General features: G+C 49.0%; 1 protein-coding gene across 1 annotated transcript in view; it reads left to right on the top strand.

Annotated features, from left to right (window-relative positions):
- LAMC1 (laminin subunit gamma 1) overlaps nucleotides 1-23436 on the top strand; it is a 657035-nt gene that overhangs the window by 421002 nt on the left and 212597 nt on the right. Inside the window, exon 17 of the mRNA XM_069232049.1 lies at nucleotides 22017-22195. Coding sequence (XP_069088150.1) covers nucleotides 22017-22195 — 179 coding nt within the window. The remainder of the gene's footprint in view (nucleotides 1-22016; nucleotides 22196-23436) is intronic.

Raw genomic sequence — 23436 nt, 5'->3', positions numbered from 1 at the left:
CTTCCACTGGGGGTGACCAAAAGAAAGGGGTTACAAAAACTCCCCAGGAGAAAGTGGGTGACACTAGAAACAAAGAAAAAGAGTCCTCTGTAGGCCCCCAAAAACCCGAACAGGTGGGTGGGCCCCAAGACACAACCCAAAACAAAGGTGGGTACCAGGGTAAGAACTGGGATGCCACTAAGGCATGGTGCCACAACTGTAAACAGTCTGGGCACCACACCAAGGACACTTCTTGTCCCAAAAACAAACCCCAGAACAAAATTCCAGGGGTAACCAGTGTAGCCATGGGAGATGACTCCTCAGATGAGGAGGTCTTCCTAGCCTTCAACTGGAAACAGGGCCCAACAGGTGAGTTGGAGATTCCAGAGGGAAGTAGACACTTCCACCACCTACTGGTGAATGGAATCCCAACCACTGCCCTGAGAGACACTTGTGCCAGTCACACTATTGTGCATGACAGGCTGGTGCTCTCAAACCAGTACATCCCAGGTGAGACTGCCAGGGTAAGAGTTAGCCTAGACAGGGTCACTAAGAGGCCTGTGGCTTTAGTACCCATAGAAGTGGGTGGCACTCTTAGCTGGAGAAGGGTAGTAGTCAGTACAGACCTCCCCCTTGATTGTCTCCTTGGAAATGACTACCCAGAGGTTAGTCAGAGCCCAAGAGAGGAACTGGTCCAGTGCCAGTCCTCTCCCAAGGATTCTGGAAGTCCTGCCTCTGCAGTAAATGCAAGCAGACCCCAGAAGAAGAAGAAAAGAAAACAGAGTAGGAAGGGTGGACAACCTTTAGCCAAGGTTACAGCAAGCCAAGGAGATTCTGCTCCAGTAGGGGAGAACTCCAAAAATGGCCCTGATAAAGTCCAACCTGACCCACAAGAAGTCCTGGCTAGTCAGGCAACTGTTAAACCTGAGTGGGTGGCTCCTCAGCTAACAGAAGAAAGAGTGGAAGAAGGGTGTTTACTACAAGATGTGGTAACCCCCCACTCTAATACAGCAGACAGGCAACCTGAACCCAAAGAAGCCTGTAACTTAGCCCCTTCCCTTTTAGGTGAAGAGCTAAAGGTGTGGTTCTGGGCACTGACAGCTGTCAGTGGCCTCTGCTGGGTGTTAGCCTTTATGGCTGCACTATCCTTGGCATGGTGGTCTGACCCCATGCCAAATAACAAGTTAGGCCCCCTGACCCTGTTGGTCATGGTGGGGTTACTCCAGCTCTGGGTAACCTCTTTGGGTAAGCTAGGGGTGACCCTGGCTAAGATAAGATTAGCAGAGGTGGATACCTCTGACCTCAAAATAGAGAGAATGGGTAAAGACATAAAAAGCACAGACAAGAGGCAGTTCAGACTAGGTCCTATCACTGTGGAAGTGGGTCAGTTCCCCAGAGGGAATGACCTGAACAGGAGGATGTAAGGCAGAGTAGGCCCTGCAACAAACCAGCCATTTCCTCTACTCTTCCTCGCCTGACAGACTAGGAAGACTCTTCCAGCATTGGCTGAGTCTCCTGGCCTGTGGGCTGGGGGGGGGCTTGTGTAAAGAAATGGCTCCCTGTTGCAGTTACCCCCCACTTTTTGCCTGATACTGATGCTGACTTGACTGAGAAGTGTGCTGGGACCCTGCTAACCAGGCCCCAGCACCAGTGTTCCTTCACCTAAAATGTACCATTGTATCCACAATTGGCACACCCTGGCATTCAGATAAGTCCCTTGTAACTGGTACTTCTAGTACCAAGGGCCCTGATGCCAAGGAAGGTCTCTAAGGGCTGCAGCATGTCTTATGCCACCCTGGAGACCTCTCACTCAGCACAGACACCCTGCTTGCCAGCTTGTGTGTGCTAGTGAGAACAAAATGAGTAAGTCGACATGGCACTCCCCTCAGGGTGCCATGCCAGCCTCTCACTGCCTATGCAGTATAGGTAAGCCACCCCTCTAGCAGGCCTTACAGCCCTAAGGCAGGGTGCACTATACCATAGGTGAGGGTACCAGTGCATGAGCATGGTACCCCTACAGTGTCTAAACAAAACCTTAGACATTGTAAGTGCAGGGTAGCCATAAGAGTATATGGTCTGGGAGTCTGTCAAACACGAACTCCACAGCACCATAATGGCTACACTGAAAACTGGGAAGTTTGGTATCAAACTTCTCAGCACAATAAATGCACACTGATGCCAGTGTACATTTTATTGTAAAATACACCACAGAGGGCACCTTAGAGGTGCCCCCTGAAACTTAACCGACTATCTGTGTAGGCTGACTAGTTTTAGCAGCCTGCCACAAACCGAGACATGTTGCTGGCCCCATGGGGAGAGTGCCTTTGTCACTCTGAGGCCAGTAACAAAGCCTGCACTGGGTGGAGATGCTAGCACCTCCCCCAGGCAGGAATTGTCACACCTGGCGGTGAGCCTCAAAGGCTCACCTCCTTTGTGCCAACCCAGCAGGACACTCCAGCTAGTGGAGTTGCCCGCCCCCTCCGGCCAGGCCCCACTTTTGGCGGCAAGGCCGGAGAAAATAATGAGAATAACAAGGAGGAGTCACTGGCCAGTCAGGACAGCCCCTAAGGTGTCCTGAGCTGAAGTGACTCTAACTTTTAGAAATCCTCCATCTTGCAGATGGAGGATTCCCCCAATAGGGTTAGGAGTGTGACCCCCTCCCCTTGGGAGGAGGCACAAAGAGGGTGTACCCACCCTCAAGGCTAGTAGCCATTGGCTACTAACCCCCCAGACCTAAACACGCCCTTAAATTTAGTATTTAAGGGCTACCCTGAACCCTAGAAAATTAGATTCCTGCAACAAGAAGAAGGACTGCCCAGCTGAAAACCCCTGCAGCGGAAGACCAGAAGACGACAACTGCCTTGGCTCCAGAAACTCACCGGCCTGTCTCCTGCCTTCCAAAGATCCTGCTCCAGCGACGCCTTCCAAAGGGACCAGCGACCTCGACATCCTCTGAGGACTGCCCCTGCTTCGAAAAGACAAGAAACTCCCGAGGACAGCGGACCTGCTCCAAAGAAAAGCTGCAACTTTGTTTCCAGCAGCTTTAAAGAACCCTGCAAGCTCCCCGCAAGAAGCGTGAGACTTGCCACACTGCACCCGGCGACCCCGACTCGGCTGGTGGCGATCCAACACCTCAGGAGGGACCCCAGGACTACTCTGATACTGTGAGTACCAAAACCTGTCCCCCCTGAGCCCCCACAGCGCCGCCTGCAGAGGGAATCCCGAGGCTTCCCCTGACCGCGACTCTTTGAACCTAAAGTCCCGACGCCTGGGAGAGACCCTGCACCCGCAGCCCCCAGGACCTGAAGGACCGGACTTTCACTGGAGGAGTGACCCCCAGGAGTCCCTCTCCCTCGCCCAAGTGGAGGTTTCCCCGAGGAATCCCCCCCTTGCCTGCCTGCAGCGCTGAAGAGATCCCTAGATCTCCCATTGACTTCCATTACAAACCCGACGCTTGTTTCTACACTGCACCCGGCCGCCCCCGCGCTGCTGAGGGTGAAATTTCTGTGTCAACTTGTGTCCCCCCCGGTGCCCTACAAAACCCCTCTGGTCTGCCCTCCGAAGACGCGGGTACTTACCTGCAAGCAGATCGGAACCGGGGCACCCCCTTCTCTCCATTCTAGCCTATGTGTTTTGGGCACCACTTTGAACTCTGCACCTGACCGGCCCTGAGCTGCTGGTGTGGTGACTTTGGGGTTGCTCTGAACCCCCAACGGTGGGCTACCTTGGACCAAGAACTGAACCCTGTAAGTGTCCTACTTACCTGGTAAAACTAACAAAAATTTACCTCCCCCAGGAACTGTGAAAATTGCACTAAGTGTCCACTTTTGAAACAGCTATTTGACAATAACTTGAAAAGTATACATGCAATTTTGATGATTTGAAGTTCCTAAAGTACTTACCTGCAATACCTTTCGAACAAGATATTACATGTTAAATTTGAACCTGTGGTTCTTAAAATAAACTAAGAAAAGATATTTTTCTATATAAAAACCTATTGGCTGGATTTGTCTCTGAGTGTGTGTACCTCATTTATTGTCTATGTGTATGTACAACAAATGCTTAACACTACTCCTTGGATAAGCCTACTGCTCGACCACACTACCACAAAATAGAGCATTAGTATTATCTATTTTTACCACTATTTTACCTCTAAGGGGAACCCTTGGACTCTGTGCATGCTATTCCTTACTTTGAAATAGCACATACAGAGCCAACTTCCTACACCCATCATAATCATTTACACCATTTCCTTGAATCCAACCATCTAGTGTTTTTACTGAGTAGTCTACAAAGTCAACCCAGGTCTGGCTCGAGGATTTTTTAGCCCCCCTGAATCTAATCCTATACTCCTCAGTGGAGAATCCAAAGCCCTCAATCAGGGTACCCTTCATGAGGTCATAAGATTCTGCATCTTTTTTAGAGAGTGTGAGGAGTCTATCCCTACACTTTCCTGTGAACATTTCCCAAAGGAGAGCACCCCAGTGAGATTTGTTCACTTTTCTGGTTTCACAAGCCCTCTCAAAAGCTGTGAACCATTTGGTGATATCATCACCATCTTCATATTTAGTTACAATCCCTTTGGGGATTTTCAACATGTCAGGAGAATCTCTGACCCTAGTTATGTTGCTGCCACCATTGATGGGTCCTAGGCCCATCTCTTGTCTTTCCCTTTCTATGGCTAGGATCTGTTTTTCCAAAGCCAATCTTTTGGCCATCCTGGCTAACTGGATGTCCTCTTCACTGGAGTTATCCTCAGTGATTTCAGAGAGGTTGGACCCTCCTGTGAGGGAGCCAGCATCTCTGACTATTATTTTTAGAGTCAGGGCTTGAGAAGCCCTGTTCTCCCTAGATAGGACTGGTGGAGGGGATTCTTCCTCCAGTTCACTATCATCTTCCTCTGTGTTATCCACAGAGGGGTTGGCTCTATCATACTCTGCCAACAGCTCCTGGAGCTGTGCTTTGGTAGGTCTGGAGCCCATTGTTATTTTTCTTATGTTACAGAGTGACCTTAGCTCTCTCATCTGGAGATGGAGGTAAGGTGTGGTGTCGAGTTCCACCACATTCACATCTGTGCTAGACATTATGCTTCTAAAAGTTGGAATACTTTTTAAGAAACTAAACTGGTTCTAGAATCTAATTCAAACTTTTACAAACTTTTAAACTCTAAAAGAAATGCTAACAGGGACTAACACAAGGCCCTAGCAGGACTTTAAAGAATTTAGAAAACTTTTCAAATTGCAAAAATCTATTTCTAATGACAATTTTGGAATTTGTCGTGTGATCAGGTATTGGCTGAGTAGTCCAGCAAATGCAAAGTCTTGTACCCCACCGCTGATCCACCAATGTAGGAAGTTGGCTCTGTATGTGCTATTTCAAAGTAAGGAATAGCATACACAGAGTCCAAGGGTTCCCCTTAGAGGTAAAATAGTGGTAAAAAGAGATAATACTAATGCTCTATTTTGTGGTAGTGTGGTCGAGCAGTAGGCTTATCCAAGGAGTAGTGTTAAGCACTTGTTGTACATACACATAGACAATAAATGAGGTACACACACTCAGAGACAAATCCAGCCAATAGGTTTTGTATAGAAAAATATATTTTCTTAGTTTATTTTAAGAACCATAGGTTCAAATTTAACATGTAATCTCTTGTTTGAAAGGTATTGCAGGTAAGTACATTAGGAACTTTGAATCATTTCAATTGCATGTATACTTTTCAAGTTATTCACAAATAGCTATTTTAAAAGTGGACACAGTGCAATTTTCACAGTTCCTGGGGGAGGTAAGTTTTTGTTAATTTTACCAGGTAAGTAAGACACTTACAGGGTTCAGTTCTTGGTCCAAGGTAGCCCACCGTTGGGGGTTCAGAGCAACCCCAAAGTTACCACACCAGCAGCTCAGGGCCGGTCAGGTGCAGAGTTCAAAGTGGTGCCCAAAACGCATAGGCTTCAATGGAGAGAAGGGGGTGCCCCGGTTCCAGTCTGCCAGCAGGTAAGTACCCGCGTCTTCGGAGGGCAGATGTAGGAAGTTGGCTCTGTATGTGCTATTTCAAAGTAAGGAATAGCAGGCACAGAGTCCAAGGGTTCCCCTTAGAGGTAAAATAGTGGTAAAAAGAGATAATACTAATGCTCTATTTTGTGGTAGTGTGGTCGAGCAGTAGGCTTATCCAAGGAGTAGTGTTAAGCATTTGTTGTACATACACATAGACAATAAATGAGGTACACACACTCAGAGACAAATCCAGCCAATAGGTTTTTGTATAGAAAAATATCTTTTCTTAGTTTATTTTAAGAACCACAGGTTCAAATTCTACATGTAATAGCTCATTTGAAAGGTATTGCAGGTAAGTACTTTAGGAACTTTAAATCATAAAAATTGCATGTATACTTTTCAAGTTATTCACAAATAGCTGTTTTAAAAGTGGACACTTAGTGCAATTTTCACAGTTCCTAGGGGAGGTAAGTATTTGTTAGTTTTACCAGGTAAGTAAGACACTTACAGGGTTCAGTTCTTGGTCCAAGGTAGCCCACCGTTGGGGGTTCAGAGCAACCCCAAAGTCACCACACCAGCAGCTCAGGGCCGGTCAGGTGCAGAGTTCAAAGTGGTGCCCAAAACACATAGGCTAGAATGGAGAGAAGGGGGTGCCCCGGTTCCGGTCTGCTTGCAGGTAAGTACCCGCGTCTTCGGAGGGCAGACCAGGGGGGTTTTGTAGGGCACCGGGGGGGACACAAGCCCACACAGAAATTTCACCCTCAGCAGCGCGGGGGCGGCCGGGTGCAGTGTAGAAACAAGCGTCGGGTTTGTAATGGAAGTCAATGGGAGATCTAGGGATCTCTTTACCGCTGCAGGCAGGCAAGGGGGGGGTTCCTCGGGGAAACCTCCACTTGGTCAAGGGAGAGGGACTCCTGGGGGTCACTCCTCCAGTGAAAGTCCGGTCCTTCAGGTCCTGGGGGCTGCGGGTGCAGGGTCTCTCCCAGGTGTCGGGACTTTAGGTTCAAAGAGTCGCGGTCAGGGGAAGCCTCGGGATTCCCTCTGCAGGCGGCGCTGTGGGGGCTCAGGGGGGACAGGTTTTTGTACTCACAGTCTTAGAGTAGTCCTGGGGTCCCTCCTGAGGTGTTGGATCGCCACCAGCCGAGTCGGGGTCGCCGGGTGCAGTGTTGCAAGTCTCACGCTTCTTGCGGGGAGCTTGCAGGGTTCTTTAAAGCTGCTGGAAACAAAGTTGCAGCTTTTCTTGGAGCAGGTCCGCTGTCCTCGGGAGTTTCTTGTCTTTTCGAAGCAGGGGCAGTCCTCAGAGGATGTCGAGGTCGCTGGTCCCTTTGGAAGGCGTCGCTGGAGCAGGATCTTTGGAAGGCAGGAGACAGGCCGGTGAGTTTCTGGAGCCAAGGCAGTTGTCGTCTTCTGGTCTTCCTCTGCAGGGGTTTTTCAGCTAGGCAGTCCTTCTTCTTGTAGTTGCAGAAATCTAATTTTCTAGGGTTCAGGGTAGCCCTTAAATACTAAATTTAAGGGCGTGTTTAGGTCTGGGGGGGTTAGTAGCCAATGGCTACTAGCCCTGAGGGTGGGTACACCCTCTTTGTGCCTCCTCCCAAGGGGAGGGGGTCACAATCCTAACCCTATCGGGGGAATCCTCCATCTGCAAGATGGAGGATTTCTAAAAGTTAGTCACCTCAGCCCAGGACACCTTAGGGGCTGTCCTGACTGGCCAGTGACTCCTCCTTGTTGCTTTCTTTGTTCCCTCCAGCCTTGCCGCCAAAAGTGGGGGCCGTGGCCGGAGGGGGCGGGCAACTCCACTAAGCTGGAGTGCCCTGCTGGGCTGTGACAAAGGGGTGAGCCTTTGAGGCTCACCGCCAGGTGTCACAGCTCCTGCCTGGGGGAGGTGTTAGCATCTCCACCCAGTGCAGGCTTTGTTACTGGCCTCAGAGTGACAAAGGCACTCTCCCCATGGGGCCAGCAACATGTCTCTAGTGTGGCAGGCTGCTGGAACCAGTCAGCCTACACAGATAGTTGGTTAAGTTTCAGGGGGCACCTCTAAGGTGCCCTCTGTGGTGTATTTTACAATAAAATGTACACTGGCATCAGTGTGCATTTATTGTGCTGAGAAGTTTGATACCAAACTTCCCAGTTTTCAGTGTAGCCATTATGGTGCTGTGGAGTTCGTGTAAAACAGACTCCCAGACCATATACTCTTATGGCTACCCTGCACTTACAATGTCTAAGGTTTTGTTTAGACACTGTAGGGGCACAGTGCTCATGCACTGGTACCCTCACCTATGGTATAGTGCACCCTGCCTTAGGGCTGTAAGGCCTGCTAGAGGGGTGTCTTACCTATACTGCATAGGCAGTGAGAGGCTGGCATGGCACCCTGAGGGGAGTGCCATGTCGTCTTACTCATTTTGTTCTCACTAGCACACACAGGCTTGTAAGCAGTGTGTCTGTGCTGAGTGAGGGGTCTCTAGGGTGGCATAAGACATGCTGCAGCCCTTAGAGACCTTTCTTGGCATCAGGGCCCTTGGTACTAGAAGTACCAGATACAAGGGACTTATCTGAATGCCAGGGTGTGCCAATTGTGGATACAATGGTACCTTTTAGGTGAAGGAACACTGGTGCTGGGGCCTGGTTAGCAGGGTCCCAGCACACTTCTCAGTCAAGTCAGCATCAGTATCAGGCAAAAAGTGGGGGGTAACTGCAACAGGGAGCCATTTCTTTACAGCAGACCAGGGGGGTTTTGTAGGGCACCGGGGGGGACACAAGCCCACACAGAAATTTCACCCTCAGCGGCGCGGGGGCGGCCGGGTGCAGTGTTAGAACAAGCGTCGGGTTCGCAATGGAAGTCAATGAGAGATCAAGGGATCTCTTCAGCGCTGCAGGCAGGCAAGGGGGGGGGGGCTTCCTCGGGGAAACCTCCACTTGGGCAAGGGAGAGGGACTCCTGGGGGTCACTTCTGCAGTGAAAGTCCGGTCCTTCAGGTCCTGGGGGCTGCGGGTGCAGGGTCTTTTCCAGGCGTCGGGACTTAGGTTTCAGAGAGTCGCGGTCAGGGGAAGCCTCGGGATTCCCTCTGCAGGCGGCGCTGTGGGGGCTCAGGGGGGACAGGTTTTGGTACTCACAGTCTTAGAGTAGTCCGGGGGTCCTCCCTGAGGTGTTGGTTCTCCACCAGCCGAGTCGGGGTCGCCGGGTGCAGTGTTGCAAGTCTCAGGCTTCTTGCGGGGAGATTGCAGGGTTCTTTAAAGCTGCTCCTTTGGATAAAGTTGCAGTCTTTTTGGAGCAGGTCCGCTGTCCTCGGGAGTTTCTTGTCGTCGTCGAAGCAGGGCAGTCCTCAGAGGATGCAGAGGTCGCTGGTCCCTTTGGAAGGCGTCGCTGGAGCAGAGTTCCTTGGAAGGCAGGAGACAGGCCGGTGAGTTTCTGGAGCCAAGGCAGTTGTTGTCTTCTGGTCTTCCTCTGCAGGGGTTTTCAGCTAGGCAGTCCTTCTTGTTGTTGCAGGAATCTAGTTTCTAGGTTCAGGGAGAGCCCTTAAATACTAAATTTAAGGGCGTGTTTAGGTCTGGGGGGTTAGTAGCCAATGGTTACTAGCCCTGAGGGTGAGTACACCCTCTTTGTGCCCCCTCCCAAGGGGAGGGGGTCACATCCCTAATCCTATTGGGGGAATCCTCCATCTGCAAGATGGAGGATTTCTAAAAGTTAGTCACCTCAGCTCAGGACACCTTAGGGGCTGTCCTGACTGGCCAGTGACTCCTCCTTGTTATTCTCATTATTTTCTCCGGCCTTGCCGCCAAAAGTGGGGGCCGGGGCCGGAGGGGGCGGGCAACTCCACTAGCTGGAGTGTCCTGCGGTGCTGTGACAAAGGGGTGAGCCTTTGAGGCTCACCGCCAGGTGTTACAGCTCCTGTCTGGGGGAGGTGTTAGCATCTCCACCCAGTGCAGGCTTTGTTACTGGCCTCAGAGTGACAAAGGCACTCTCCCCATGGGGCCAGCAACATGTCTCTAGTGTGGCAGGCTGCTAGAACCAGTCAGCCTACACAGATAGTCGGTTAAGTTTCAGGGGGCACCTCTAAGGTGCCCTCTGTGGTGTATTTTACAATAAAATGTACACTGGCATCAGTGTGCATTTATTGTGCTGAGAAGTTTGATACCAAACTTCCCAGTTTTCAGTGTAGCCATTATGGTGCTGTGGAGTTCGTGTAAAACAGACTCCCAGACCATATACTCTTATGGCTACCCTGCACTTACAATGTCTAAGGTTTTGTTTAGACACTGTAGGGGTACCATGCTCATGCACTGGTACCCTCACCTATGGTATAGTGCACCCTGCCTTAGGGCTGTAAGGCCTGCTAGAGGGGTGTCTTACCTATACTGCATAGGCAGTGAGAGGCTGGCATGGCACCCTGAGGGGAGTGCCATGTCGACTTACTCATTTTGTTCTCACTAGCACACACAAGCTGGTAAGCAGTGTGTCTGTGCTGGGTGAGGGGTCTCTAGGGTGGCATAATACATGCTGCAGCCCTTAGAGACCTTCCCTGGCATCAGGGCCCTTGGTACCAGAGGTACCAGTTACAAGGGACTTATCTGGGTGCCAGGGTGTGCCAATTGTGGAATCAAAAGTACAGGTTAGGGGAAGAACACTGGTGCTGGGGCCTGGTTAGCAGGCCTCAGCACACTTTCAATTCAAAACATAGCATAAGCAAAGGCAAAAAGTCAGGGGGTAACCATGCCAAGGAGGCATTTCCTTACAGATTGTAAAATGCATCCAAACATGTTACATTAAAGCCAACTTTGTTACTCCTAAAGCACATTCTACAAGGAAAAAAAGTGCTACAATGGCTTTTTTAGGGAATATACCAATGACTGAAATATGTAAAGCAGCTACTTGGTCAACACCACATACATTCACTAAACACTACTGTGTAGACATTTTATCACAGCAAGCCACAGTGGGCCAAGCGGTACTAAGAACATTATTTCAAACAACTTCAACTCCTACAGGCTGACCACCGCTCATTTATGGGCGGACAAACTGCTTTGTAGTCAGTGCACAGCATGTGTATCTGCAGCTACACATGCCACCGAACGGAAAATGTCACTTACCCAGTGTATATCTGTTCATGGCATGTTCCGCTGCAGATTCACATGCACCCTCCCACCTCCCCGGGACCCTGTAGTCGTTTAAGTTATCAACATTTGTACATATGTATATACATTAATATTAGCATGGACATCTTTTCCTAAACTGTACTTGTATACTCTATCAGTCCTTCCTTTACCCTCTGCGGGAAAACAATTTAACAATGGAGTCGATGCTCATGTGCAGTGGAACCGAAGAGGCGGAGTCACTTGATCCTGTGACTCGAAAACACTTCTTCGAACAAAAACAACTTGTAACACTCCGAGCCCAACACTAGATGGCAGGATAATGCACAGCAATCTGCAGCGGAACATGCCATGAACAGATGTACACTTGGTAAGTGACATGTTCCTTTTGTGACACTACGTGGTTCTTTCATGTGTGTAAGTGGTGTGTAACTACAGTGATATTGCATAAGCTTTGAATGTCTCCTAGGTAAGTCTTGGCTGCTCGTCCACAGCTACTTCTAGAGAGCCCTGGATTCCTAGACACTGCCCACACTTCATTAACAGGAGTGGCCTGGTATAAGTGTCCACCACAACCAGGTCAGCTTCCAACAGGAATAGTCACCACTTGCCAAGAAGGAGAGCCTCTAAGTGGAGGAGGCTAGGTCACATGTTCTTGGGGTATTGGAAAAGCTAGGAACCCCAAGAAGTGAGTACCTCAGTGACCCCTAGCGACCAGGAGAGCTGAGTTAAATACCTGGTGTAGGAAGCTGGCCTGGTGTGTGGTAAGCACCTCTGGTGTTATCATCTTATACCTGGTCCAGGTATTCCCTATTAGTGAGGTGTAGACATTGCCTAGGTACCCAGGGCTCTCTAGAGGTAGCTGTGGATGAGCAGCCAAGACTTATCTAGGAGACATGCAAAGCTTATGCAATTCCACAATAGTCGCACAGCACTCACACACATGCAAGAACCACTCAGTGTTAAAAAAAATAAAAAAATAAAAAATAACTAAAATAAAACTAAAATACTGTATAGGCAATACTCCATTAGGAGGTGAGTCAACACATTATTATGTACACACTAGAAGTCTGTGATTAGCATAGAAAGCAATAGCAAATAGTAAAGCAATAAAAAATAGTGAAGGTCCCAAGGAGAGACCAAACCCTATACTAAGTAAATAGAATCCGAAAGGCAGTCCTTCACCCAGGGAAGTAATATCTGTAGAGGGAAGCTGAAGGAACTGGGAATCCCTAAAGGTAAGTATCAGGGTGCTCTTTCAGTGACCAGGAGAAAAGAGGTAAGTGCCTGGTGAATCCTGACAGAAGAGGACTTGCAGAAGAAGGGTACCAAGTCCAGTTCAAGTTGGAGTGTCTTTTCTGTGGCAGGAGCCACTGCCCAACCTTCTGTGGATGCAGGACCAGGTCAACAGTGGATGTAGAAAGTCAGCAGTGCAGCACAGGAGCAGAAGAGGAGTTCCAGAAGTGATACAAATAATGTCCCACATCGGCGGTCGTTATGCAGTCACTATGTGGTACTGGAAAACCACAAACAAGCCTTGGCAAATGCAAGATTCTGAGAAGAAAGTTTTGCAAGGCTGAAGAGGACTAGCAAGTCCCAGGGGAGTCAACCCAAGGAGAGGAGTCCAAGGTGACCCTCATCAGCTGGGAGAGTCTCAATCGGAGGAGGCAGCCCCCACAGGCAGCAGGCACAGGAGTTATGTTGAGGCCCACTCAGCACACCTGAAGAGGAGTGCTACGTCGCTGGAGCAGCAGACAGGAGACTGTGATTGGCAGGGAAGAGTGCTGGAGGCCGGGGCTACACGGAGCTGAAGTTCCATTGAAAGAGGAGCTGTAGGAAGCTGGCTCTGTATATACTATGTTGTAGGAAGTTGGCTCTGTATATACTATTTCAAAGTAAATAGTGTGCACAGAGTCCAAGGGTTCCCCTTAGAGGTAAGATAGTGGCAAAAAGAGATAATTCTAATGCTCTATTTTGTGGTAGTGTGGTCGAGCAGTAGGATTATCAGAGGATAGTTTTAAGCATTTGTTGTACACGCACAGGCAAATGAGGAACACACACTCAAAGACTTACTCCAGGCCAATAGGTTTTTATATAAAAAAATATATTCTTAGTTTATTTTAAGAACCACATGTTCAAGATTTACAAGTAACACTTTAAATGAAAGGTATTTCACTCAGGTATTCTAGGAACTTTGAATAATCACAATAGCATGTACAGTTTTGACAAAAATGGCAATAAGCTATTTTAAAAGTGGACACAGTGCAAAAATCAACAGTTTCTGGGGGAGGTAAGTATTTGTTAAGTTCACAGGTAAGAAACACTTACAGGGTTCAAAGTTGGGTCCAAGGTAGCCAACCGTTGGGGGTTCAAGGCAACCCCAAAGTTACCACACCAGCAGCTCAGGGCCGGTCAGGTGCAGAGTTCAAAGAGGTGCCCAAAACACTTAGGCTTCAATGGAAACCGGGGTGCCCCTGTTTCAGTCTGCCAGCAGGTAAGTACCTGCATCTTCAGCGGGCAGACCAGGGGGGTTTTGTAGGGGACTGGGGGGGGGGGGAACACACAAGCAGGCACAGAAAGTACACCCTCAGCGGCACAGGCGCGGCTGGGTGCAGAGTGCAAACAGGCGTCAGGTTTTGTGTAGAAAGGAATGGGGAGACCTGGGGGCCCCTTCAACGATGCAGGCAGGCACAGGGGTGCTCCTCGGGTTAGCCACCACCTGGGCAAGGCAGAGGGTCATCTGGGGGTCGCTCCTGCACTGGAGTTCGGTTCCTTCAGGTCCTGGGGGCTGCGGTGCAGTGGTGGTTCCAGTCGTCGGGTTGCTTGTTACAGGCAGTCGCGGTCAGGGTGAGCCTCTTGATTTCCTCTGCAGGCATCGCAGTGTGGGCTCAGGGGGGTCAACTCTGGCTACTCACAGCCTCGCAGTCGCCAGGGAGTCCTCCCTGTAGTGTTAGTTTTCCGCAGGTCGAGCCGGGGGCGTCGGGTAAAGAGTGGAAAGTCTCACGCTTCCGGCAGGAAACGTGCAGTCCTTTAAAAGTTGTTTCTTTGTTGCAGGTTTCAGTCTTTGTGGAACAGGGCTGCTGTCCTTGGGAGTTCTTGGTCCTTTTAGATGCAGGGTAGTCCTCGGAGGCTTCAGAGGTCGCTGGACCCTGGAGGATGCGTCGCTGTTGCAGCTTTTCTTGAAGTGGGGAGACAGGCCGGTAGGGCTGGGGCCAAAGCAGTTGGTGTCTCCGTCTTCTCTGCAGGGCTTCAGGTCAGCAGTCCTTCTTCGTCTTCAGGTTGCAGGAATCTGTTTTCCTAGGTTCTGGGAGCCCCTAAATACTCAATTTAGGGGTGTGTTTAGGTCTGGGAGGTTAGTAGTCAATGGCTACTAGCCCTGAGGTTGGCTACACCCTCTTTGTGCCTCCTCCCTGAGGGGAGGGGGGCACATCCCTAATCCTATTGGGGGAATCCTCCATCTTCAAAATGGAGGATTTCTAAAAGTCAGTCTCCTCAGCTCAGAACACCTTAGGGGTTGTCCTGACTGGCCAGTGACTCCTCCTTGTTTTTCTCATTATCTCCTCCGGCCTTGCAGAAAGTTGCAGTTTCTTGAACAGGGCCGTTGTTCTCTGGACCTTCTTGGTCCTTTAGAAGCAGGGTAGTCCTCTGAGGCTTCAGAGGTTGCTGGACCCTGTTGGATGTGTCGCTGTTGCAGTTTTCTTTCGAAGTAGGGAGACAGGCCGGTGGGGCTGGGGCCAAATCAGTTGTCGTCACCTTCTTCACTGCAGGGCTTCAGGTCAGCAGTCCTTCTTTAGGTTGCAGGAATCTGTCTTCTTTCGTTCTGGGAGTCCCTAAATACTGAATTTAGGGGTGTGTGTAGGTCTGGGAGGGTCGTAGCCAATGGCTACTGTCCTTGAGGATGGCTACACCCTTTGTGCCTCCTCCCTATGGAGGGGGGGGGCACATCCCTAATCCTATTGGGAGAATCCTTCTTCTAGAAGATGGAGGATTTCTAAAAGTAAGAGTCACCTCAGCTCAGGACACCTTTTAGGCTAGCCTGACTGAGTGGTGACTCCTCCTTGTTTTTCTCATTATCTCCTTCAGCCTTGCCCCGAAAAGTGGGGGCAGTGGCCGGAGGGGCGGCATCTCCACTAGCTGGGATGCCCTGTGGCGCTGTAACAAAGGGGCTGAGCCTTTGAGGCTCACCGCCAGGTGTTATAGTTCCTGCAGGGGGAGGTGAGAAGCACCTCCACCCAGTACAGGCTTTGTTACTATCCAGAGTGACAAAGGCACTCTCCCCATGTGGCCAGCAACATCTCTTGTGTGTGGCAGGCTGGCAACAACTAGTCAGCCCACACTGGAAGTTGGGTATGTGTTCAGGGGGCATCTCTAAGATGCCCTCAAGGTGTATTTTACAAATAAAGTGCACACTGGCATCAGCGTGCATTTATTGTGCTGAGAAGTTTGATACCAAATTCCCAGATTTCAGTGTAGCCATTATGGAACTGTGGAATTCGTGTTTGACAAACTCCCAGACCATATACTCTTATGGCTGCTACCCTGGCCTTACAATGTCTAATTTTTTGCTTAGACACTGTAGGGGCATAGTGCTCATACACATATGCCCTCACCTGTGGTATAGTGCACCCTGCCTTAGGGCTGTAAGACCTGCTAGAGGGGTGACTTACCTATGCCATAGGCAGTGTGAGGTTGGCATGGCACTCTGAGGGGAGTGCCCTGTCGACTTAGTCTTTTTCTCCCCACCAGCACACACAAGCTGTGAGGCTGTGTGCATGTGCTGAGTGAGGGGTCCCCAGGGTCGCATAAGACATGCTGCAGCCTTTAGAGACCTTCCCTGGCATCAGGGTCCTTGGTACCAGGGTTACCAGTTACAAGGGACCTATCTGAGTGCCAGGGCTTTGCTTATTGTGGAAGCAAAGGTACAGTTTAGGGAAAGAACACTGGTGCTGGGGCTTGGTTAGCAGGGTCCCAGCACACATTTTCAATCGAAACTTAGCATCAGCAAAGGCAAAAAGTCAGGGGTAACCATGCCAAGGAGGCATTTCCTTACAATGCTGCAGCCCTTAAAGACCTTCCCTGGCCACAGGGCTCTTGGTACCAGGGGTACCACTTACAAGGGACTTATCTGTGTGCCAGGGCTGTACCAATTGTGGAGACAAAGGTACAGTTTAGGGAAAGAACAATGGTGGTGGGGCCTGGTTAGCAGGGTCCTAGCACACTTTCAATCATAACTAGCATCAACAAAAGGCAAAAGGTTAAAGGTTAACCATGCCATGAGAGGCATTTTCCTACACCCCCCTGACCGTGAAAGCTGCGGACGAAGATATCTGACCCCAAAAGATATACTGCAACCACAGCCCCCAGACCTTGGAGAACCTGACCTCCGGTGCAGCAGCGTTCAGCAGGCGATCCTCCTACTTGTCCAGCCTTAGGTTTTCCGGAAAGGACCCCCTGGACCCAGCCGGCAGCATCTAAGTGATCCCTGGGGTTCCCTCATAGGAAAACATTGGGAGTCAGACGCTCTGTTTGCACCATACTCCCGGCCGCCCCTGTGCCACTGAGGGTGTGTGTTTGGTGTTTACTTGTGCCCCCCCCCACCACCCCTGCGTGCTCCTCTAAACCCCTCAGGTCTGCCCTCCGAAAACACGGGTACTTACGTCCAAGCAGATCCGGAACAGAGTGCTCCCAGTCTCCATAGGTGCCCATGTTAAACTTGCCTCAACTTTGACCTCTACACCCGGACGGCCCCATGTTGCCTGGTGGTGGGTGTTTAGGGTTAACCTGGACTTCCTTACCCCTGGAGACTGAAACTGTAAGTGTAGTAATTCCCTGCAAAACGTACTAACTTCTGTCCCCCACCCCCGGGAACTGTTCTGAAAAATGCAGTGTCAACTTTTAAAACAGATTGCCATTTATTTAAATGCTGTACAACTTACCAGTTCCAATCCAAGTGGTATTATTACATATGTGAAATACTTATTAATTTATGTACTTACCCGCAACTTAAATCTTGTATGAATCTTCTAGAAATCAATCAATAACAGTTATTTTTACTATATAACATTGGTCTGGAGTTAAGTCATTGTGTGTGTGTGTGTGTGTGTGTGTGCTTCTTCTGTTGTATGTGTGTGTATACAACAAATGCTTTGCACTACTCTCTGATAAGCCTAACTGCTCGACCACACTGCCACAAAAGAGAGCATCAGTATTATCTACTTTGTGGGTAACCCCTGGACTCTGTGCACACTACTGTATATCTCACTTTTATTTAGTATATACAGAGCCAGCATCGTACAGCATCACTATGCCAATTGTGGGATGCACGATGTAAGGAAATGCCTCCTTGGCATGGTTACCCCCTGACTTTTTGCCTTTGCTGATGCTATGTTTTGAATTGAAAGTGTGCTGAGGCCTGCTAACCAGGCCCCAGCACCAGTGTTCTTTCCCTAACCTGTACTTTTGATTCCACAATTGGCACTCCCTGGCATCCAGATAAGTCCCTTGTAACTGGTACCTCTGGTACCAAGGGCCCTGATGCCAGGGAAGGTCTCTAAGGGCTGCAGCATGTATTATGCCACCCTAGAAGACCCCTCACCCAGCACAGACACACTGCTTACCAGCTTGTGTGTGTGCTAGTGAGAACAAAATGAGTAAGTCGACATGGCACTCCCCTCAGGGTGCCATGCCAGCCTCTCACTGCCTATGCAGTATAGGTAAGACACCCCTCTAGCAGGCCTTACAGCCCTAAGGCAGGGTGCACTATACCATAGGTGAGGGTACCAGTGCATGAGCACTGTGCCCCTACAGTGTCTAAGCAAAACCTTAGACATTGTAAGTGCAGGGTAGCCATAAGAGTATATGGTCTGGGAGTCTGTTTTACACGAACTCCACAGCACCATAATGGCTACACTGAAAACTGGGAAGTTTGGTATCAAACTTCTCAGCACTATAAATGCACACTGATGCCAGTGTACCTTTTATTGTAAAATACACCACAGAGGGCACCTTAGAGGTGCCCCCTGAAACTTAACCGACTATCTGTGTAGGCTGACTGGTTCTAGCAGCCTGCCACACTAGAGACATGTTGCTGGCCCCATGGGGAGAGTGCATTTGTCACTCTGAGGCCAGTAACAAAGCCTGCACTGGGTGGAGATGCTAACACCTCCCCCAGGCAGGAGCTGTAACACCTGGCGGTGAGCCTCAAAGGCTCACCCCTTTGTCACAGCACCGCAGGACACTCCAGCTAGTGGAGTTGCCCGCCCCCTCCGGCCCCGGCCCCCACTTTTGGCGGCAAGGCCGGAGAAAATAATGAGAATAACAAGGAGGAGTCACTGACCAGTCAGGACAGCCCCTAAGGTGTCCTGAGCTGAGGTGACTCTAACTTTTAGAAATCCTCCATCTTGCAGATGGAGGATTCCCCCAATAGGATTAGGGATGTGACCCCCTCCCCTTGGGAGGAGGCACAAAGAGGGTGTACTCACCCTCAGGGCTAGTAGCCATTGGCTACTAACCCCCCAGACCTAAACACGCCCTTAAGTTTAGTATTTAAGGGCTTCCCTGAACCTACAGATTTAGATTCCTGCAACTTACCTGAAGAAGAAGGACTGCTGAGCTGAAAAACCCCTGCAGAGGAAGAACAGAAGACACCAACTGCTTTGGCTCCAGACTTACCGGCCTGTCTCCTGCCTTCCAAAGAAACCTGCTCCAGCGACGCTTTCCAAGGGACCAGTGACCTCTGAATCCTCTGAGGACTGCCCAGCTTCAAGAAAGACTAGAAACTCCCGAGGACAGCGGCACTGCTCCAAAAGAACTGCAACTTTGTTACAAGGAGCAGATTTAAAGACCCCTGCAACTCCCCGCAAGAAGCGTGAGACTTGCAACACTGCACCCGGCGACCCCGACTGGTGGAGAACAAACAGCTCAGGGAGGACCCTCCGGCGACTCTACGACTGTGAGTAACCAAAGTTGTCCCCCCTGAGCCCCCACAGCGACGCCTGCAGAGGGAATCCCCAGGCTCCCCCTGACCGCGACTGTCTTAGACTCCATTTCCCGACGGCTGGAAAAGACCCTGCACCCCCAGCGCCTAAAGAAACGGAACTTTTGTGCAGGAGTGACCCCCAGGAGGCCCTCTCCCTTGCCTAGGTGGTGGCTACCCCGAGGAGCCCCCCCCTTGCCTGCCTGCACCGCTGAAGAGACCTCCTGGTCTCCCATTGAAACCTGAAGGAAACCCGACGCGTGTTTGCACACTGCACCCGGCCGCCCCCGCGCTGCTGAGGGTGTACTTTCTGTGCTACTTTGTGTCCCCCCCGGTGCCCTACAAAACCCCCCTGGTCTGCCCTCCGAAGACGCGGGTACTTACCTGCTGGCAGACTGGAACCGGGGCACCCCCTTCTCTCCATTATAGCCTATGTGTTTTGGGCACCTCTTTGACCTTTGCACCTGATCGGCCCTGAGCTGCTGGTGTGATAACTTTGGGGTTGCTCTGAACCCCCAACGGTGGGCTACCTTGGACCAAAAACTCAAACCTGTAAGTGATTTACTTACCTGTGAAAACTAACAATAACTTACCTCCCCCAGGAACTGTGAAAATTGCACTGTGTCCACTTTTAAAACAGCTTATTGTGTTTTATGCAAAAAGTATACCTGCTAAAGTAATGATTCAAAGTTCCTAGAATACTTACCTGCAATACCTTTCAAAAGAGCTATTACATGTAAAATTTGAACCTGTGGTTCTTAAAATAAACTAAGAAAATATATTTTTCTATAACAAAACCTATTGGCTGGATTTGTCTCTGAGTGTGTGTACCTCATTTATTGTCTATGTACAACAAATGCTTAACACTACTCCTTGGATAAGCCTACTGCTCGACCACACTACCACACTACCACAAAATAGAGCATTAGTATTATCTCTTTTTACCACTATTTTACCTCTAAGGGGAACCCTTGGACTCTGTGCATGCTATTCCTTACTTTGAAATAGCACATACAGAGCCTACACACAAAGTCAGGAGCAACCAAATTTTGAGGGAGAGAAGAAAGTCACTGGAGTCCTGGTTAGCAGGATCCCAGTAAACACAGTTAAAACACACTGACCTCAGACAAAAAGTAGGAGTAACCATGCCAAAAAGAGGGTACTTTCCTTCATCTTGCACATCGAATCTGGGGACCCACCCTCAAGGGAGTCCCTAAATAGCCATATAAGGTGGTTTGGTAACACAGGAAGGAGACCACCTATCTGGAGGGGTTTTTGACGTCACCTGTCTGACCTGGCTGCTGGGATGCTCCCAGTGGCCTCTACACATCTTGGTTTTAAGATGGCAGAATCAAGTGGCCACCTGGAGGAGCTCTGGGCACCAACCCTCGGGTGGTGATGGATAGGGGAGTGGTCACTCCCCTTTCCTTTGTCCGGTTTCACACCAGAGCAGGGACTGACTGGTTCAAACTGGTTTATGCAAGAGGGGGGGGTCACCAAATGTGCCCTTCAAAGCAAACCTGTGGCTTGGGGAGGCTACCTCTCCCACACCTTGTAACACGTATTTTCACAGCAGAGGGTGTTGCTTCCCTCTCTCACAGGAAATCCTTAGTTTTGCCTTCCCTGGCCAGAGCTGGTCATTCAACAGGAGGGCAATAAACTGTCTCAGGGGTGGCTGCAGCACAGGGTGCCCAGAAAGCCCTAGAAGACTGAGGGGAGCAATACTGAGTGTCCTCTAAGGTGCCCCTAGAGTGCATGTAATCATACAGCCAATACAGACAACATTATTGGGGTATGATTCAGAGATGTTTGATACCAAACATGCCCAGGTTTGGAGTTACCATTATGTAGTTGGACATAGGTAGTGACCCGTGTCCATTACACAAGTAAAATGGTTTTCTCACACTTACCAAGTCCAGTGTAATGGAACTGGAGTTCACAGGGGCACTTCTGCTCATGCAGGGTGGGCCCTTACACACAGGGACCTGCACTCTGCCCTCTGGGCTACGAAGGTCTGCTATAGGGGTGACTGACGGAGACCTGGTGCAGTGACCTGTGGTGAAAGGGTGCATGCACCTTTTAACGCAGACTGCAATGGCAGGCCTGTAGACAGATTTTGAATGTGGTCCAATGAATGGCACAGTACATGCTGCAGCCTATGGGGGAACCCCTGGTGCCCCAGTGCCCTGGGTGCTTAAGTACCATATACTAGGGACTTATAAGGGGGCACCAGTATGTAAATTGTGGAGTATACCAAGGTCCTAAGTAACCAATTATTGGAGGGGGAGTGCACAATCACTTGGGGTCCTGGTTAGTAGGTTCCCAGTGAAAATAGTCTAAGCACACTGATAGCAGGCAAAAATTGAGGTTAAGCATGTAAAAAAAAAAGTTCCGACAATTCCCACTAATGCTTGAACATCTGAGGGAAGATGGGAGTTTGGTTCTTTATAAATGATGTGGACAGCCTATAAAAAATAAATGTCTTTTGGCATTACAACGCATGTTTATTACATACACTGCTTTAGAATGTACTGTGGGACTCCCACCTCAATGACTGGGATGATTCAATCATGTGAATCTATTAAAGATACCAGTACTGGAAAATGAGAGTTAGAGATAAGTAACACATTTTTCCCTCATTCATTGTGATGGTTCTACGTCAGATTGTAGGATGCGCCTGCATCCATAGAAAAGAGTTTACATTTTTTGGATGAAATTGTATGAAGAAATTATTAGTGAAAATATATTCATTAAAATGTTCCTCTCCAGGCATTATAGAAGAATTAATGTTTGATGGCATGTGTGGCTGTAGTGCATGACTGACTTTTGTTCAGCCCAAACATTTTTTTTAAACAAATCTGTTAAGTGTGTTGCAGAACCCCTTTTGTGTTAGCATGTCTCTATTACATGCCAGTTATTACATACAGTTGACTCAATGTACATTTCACGCATATTCTAAACACTTTCTCTTCACCCCTCCATAGCATGCGATTGTGACCCAGAAGGCTCTCGATCCTTACAGTGTAAGGATAATGGTCGCTGTGAGTGTAAAGAGGGTTTTGTGGGAAACCTCTGTGATCAGTGTGAAGAGAATTATTTCTACAATCGATCCTCTCCAGGCTGTCAAGAGTGTCCTGCTTGCTACAGACTTGTAAAGGACAAGGTAATTATTGGATATACTTCTTATATAGTTGGTGAAGCGAGATGACCTAAATTTAAGTTTCTTGATATTTTTCTGGCATTGTGTTCCTCAATAACAATATTAGCTGATATTGCAAACGGATCTAGATTTCAGTTTCTGTATTATGTACTTAAACATTTTTGTCTTTACGGTCCTTTGTTTTTAAAATATTTTTTATTTCAGTAAAACTCCTGTCATTTGGGCCTGAGCACCTTTCTGCCTCAGCTGGTCTAGCATAATTGAGTACTCTGGGCATTAGAAAGCATATCCATACTGACACACAGACAGCAATTCCTGTAGTTACAATGTGGAATAGCTGTAAGTACCAGGTTACAATGCTCAAAGTATGCAGGTTTTGGCCTGCACCAGTACATTAGCTTTGTCTTTCTGGAATTACGATTCACTTATTCATGACTGGTTTACTGTTCCATACAGTTGAAAAGCAGTCTCAGTAAAGGGAAAAAAATAACTTTACTTATTACATACAGAATTTAATTTGTGCTCAAAATAGACGTATGCACATAATTCATTCATTTCAGATCAGCGAGAAATTCTTACAGCTACCACCCACCAGATGTTCTTAGCCTAGTACATCTCTAGGTCATATGAACCCAGTTTCCAGGCGCTGGATACCTGGGACCATGCATAGACACATTAGATGATCCACCGAGCATACAACTGCATCTTCTGGAAAATTGGGTCCTAACAGCCCTTTGCCATTAAGTTGGGAGGCTTTCTTGGCTGGCCTGGTGTGTGCTAGACACCTATGTTGTTGGCACCTTACATTAGGTCCAGGCAACCCTTATTAGTTAGTGTCTAGGAAGCCCAGGCTCTCTAGTGGTAGCTGTGGTGAGCACCCAAGACTTATCTAGGAGAAGTGTGAAGCACTTGCAATACTACAGTAGTCATGCAGTAACTTGTCACACATGAAAGGAACCACACAGTGTTGCAAAAGTACTTTATTATAGTAACACTGAACTAGAATACTATAGGCAATTCCCATCTCTGGAGGTAAGTATACACAGTTAAGTATTAGGAATTTACAAAAAAACATTAGAAATAGCAAGATCCCTGTGAGGGGGACCAAACCATATACTAAAATAGTGGAATGCGAGAACGGTTTCCCACTAGAGGATACGGAGTAGTTAGCCAACGGCTGGAAGTATATTGAACCCAAAGACGTGAGTATCTAGAAGGCCCCCAGCGACCAGGAGAGTAGAGGT

This window comes from Pleurodeles waltl, chromosome 4_2 (genome assembly GCF_031143425.1).
Source record: "Pleurodeles waltl isolate 20211129_DDA chromosome 4_2, aPleWal1.hap1.20221129, whole genome shotgun sequence".
In the NCBI taxonomy this organism is placed as follows: Eukaryota; Metazoa; Chordata; class Amphibia; order Caudata; family Salamandridae; genus Pleurodeles; species Pleurodeles waltl.
Note: the sequence above shows the minus strand (reverse complement) of the source record. Positions and strands in the feature narration are given on the sequence as shown.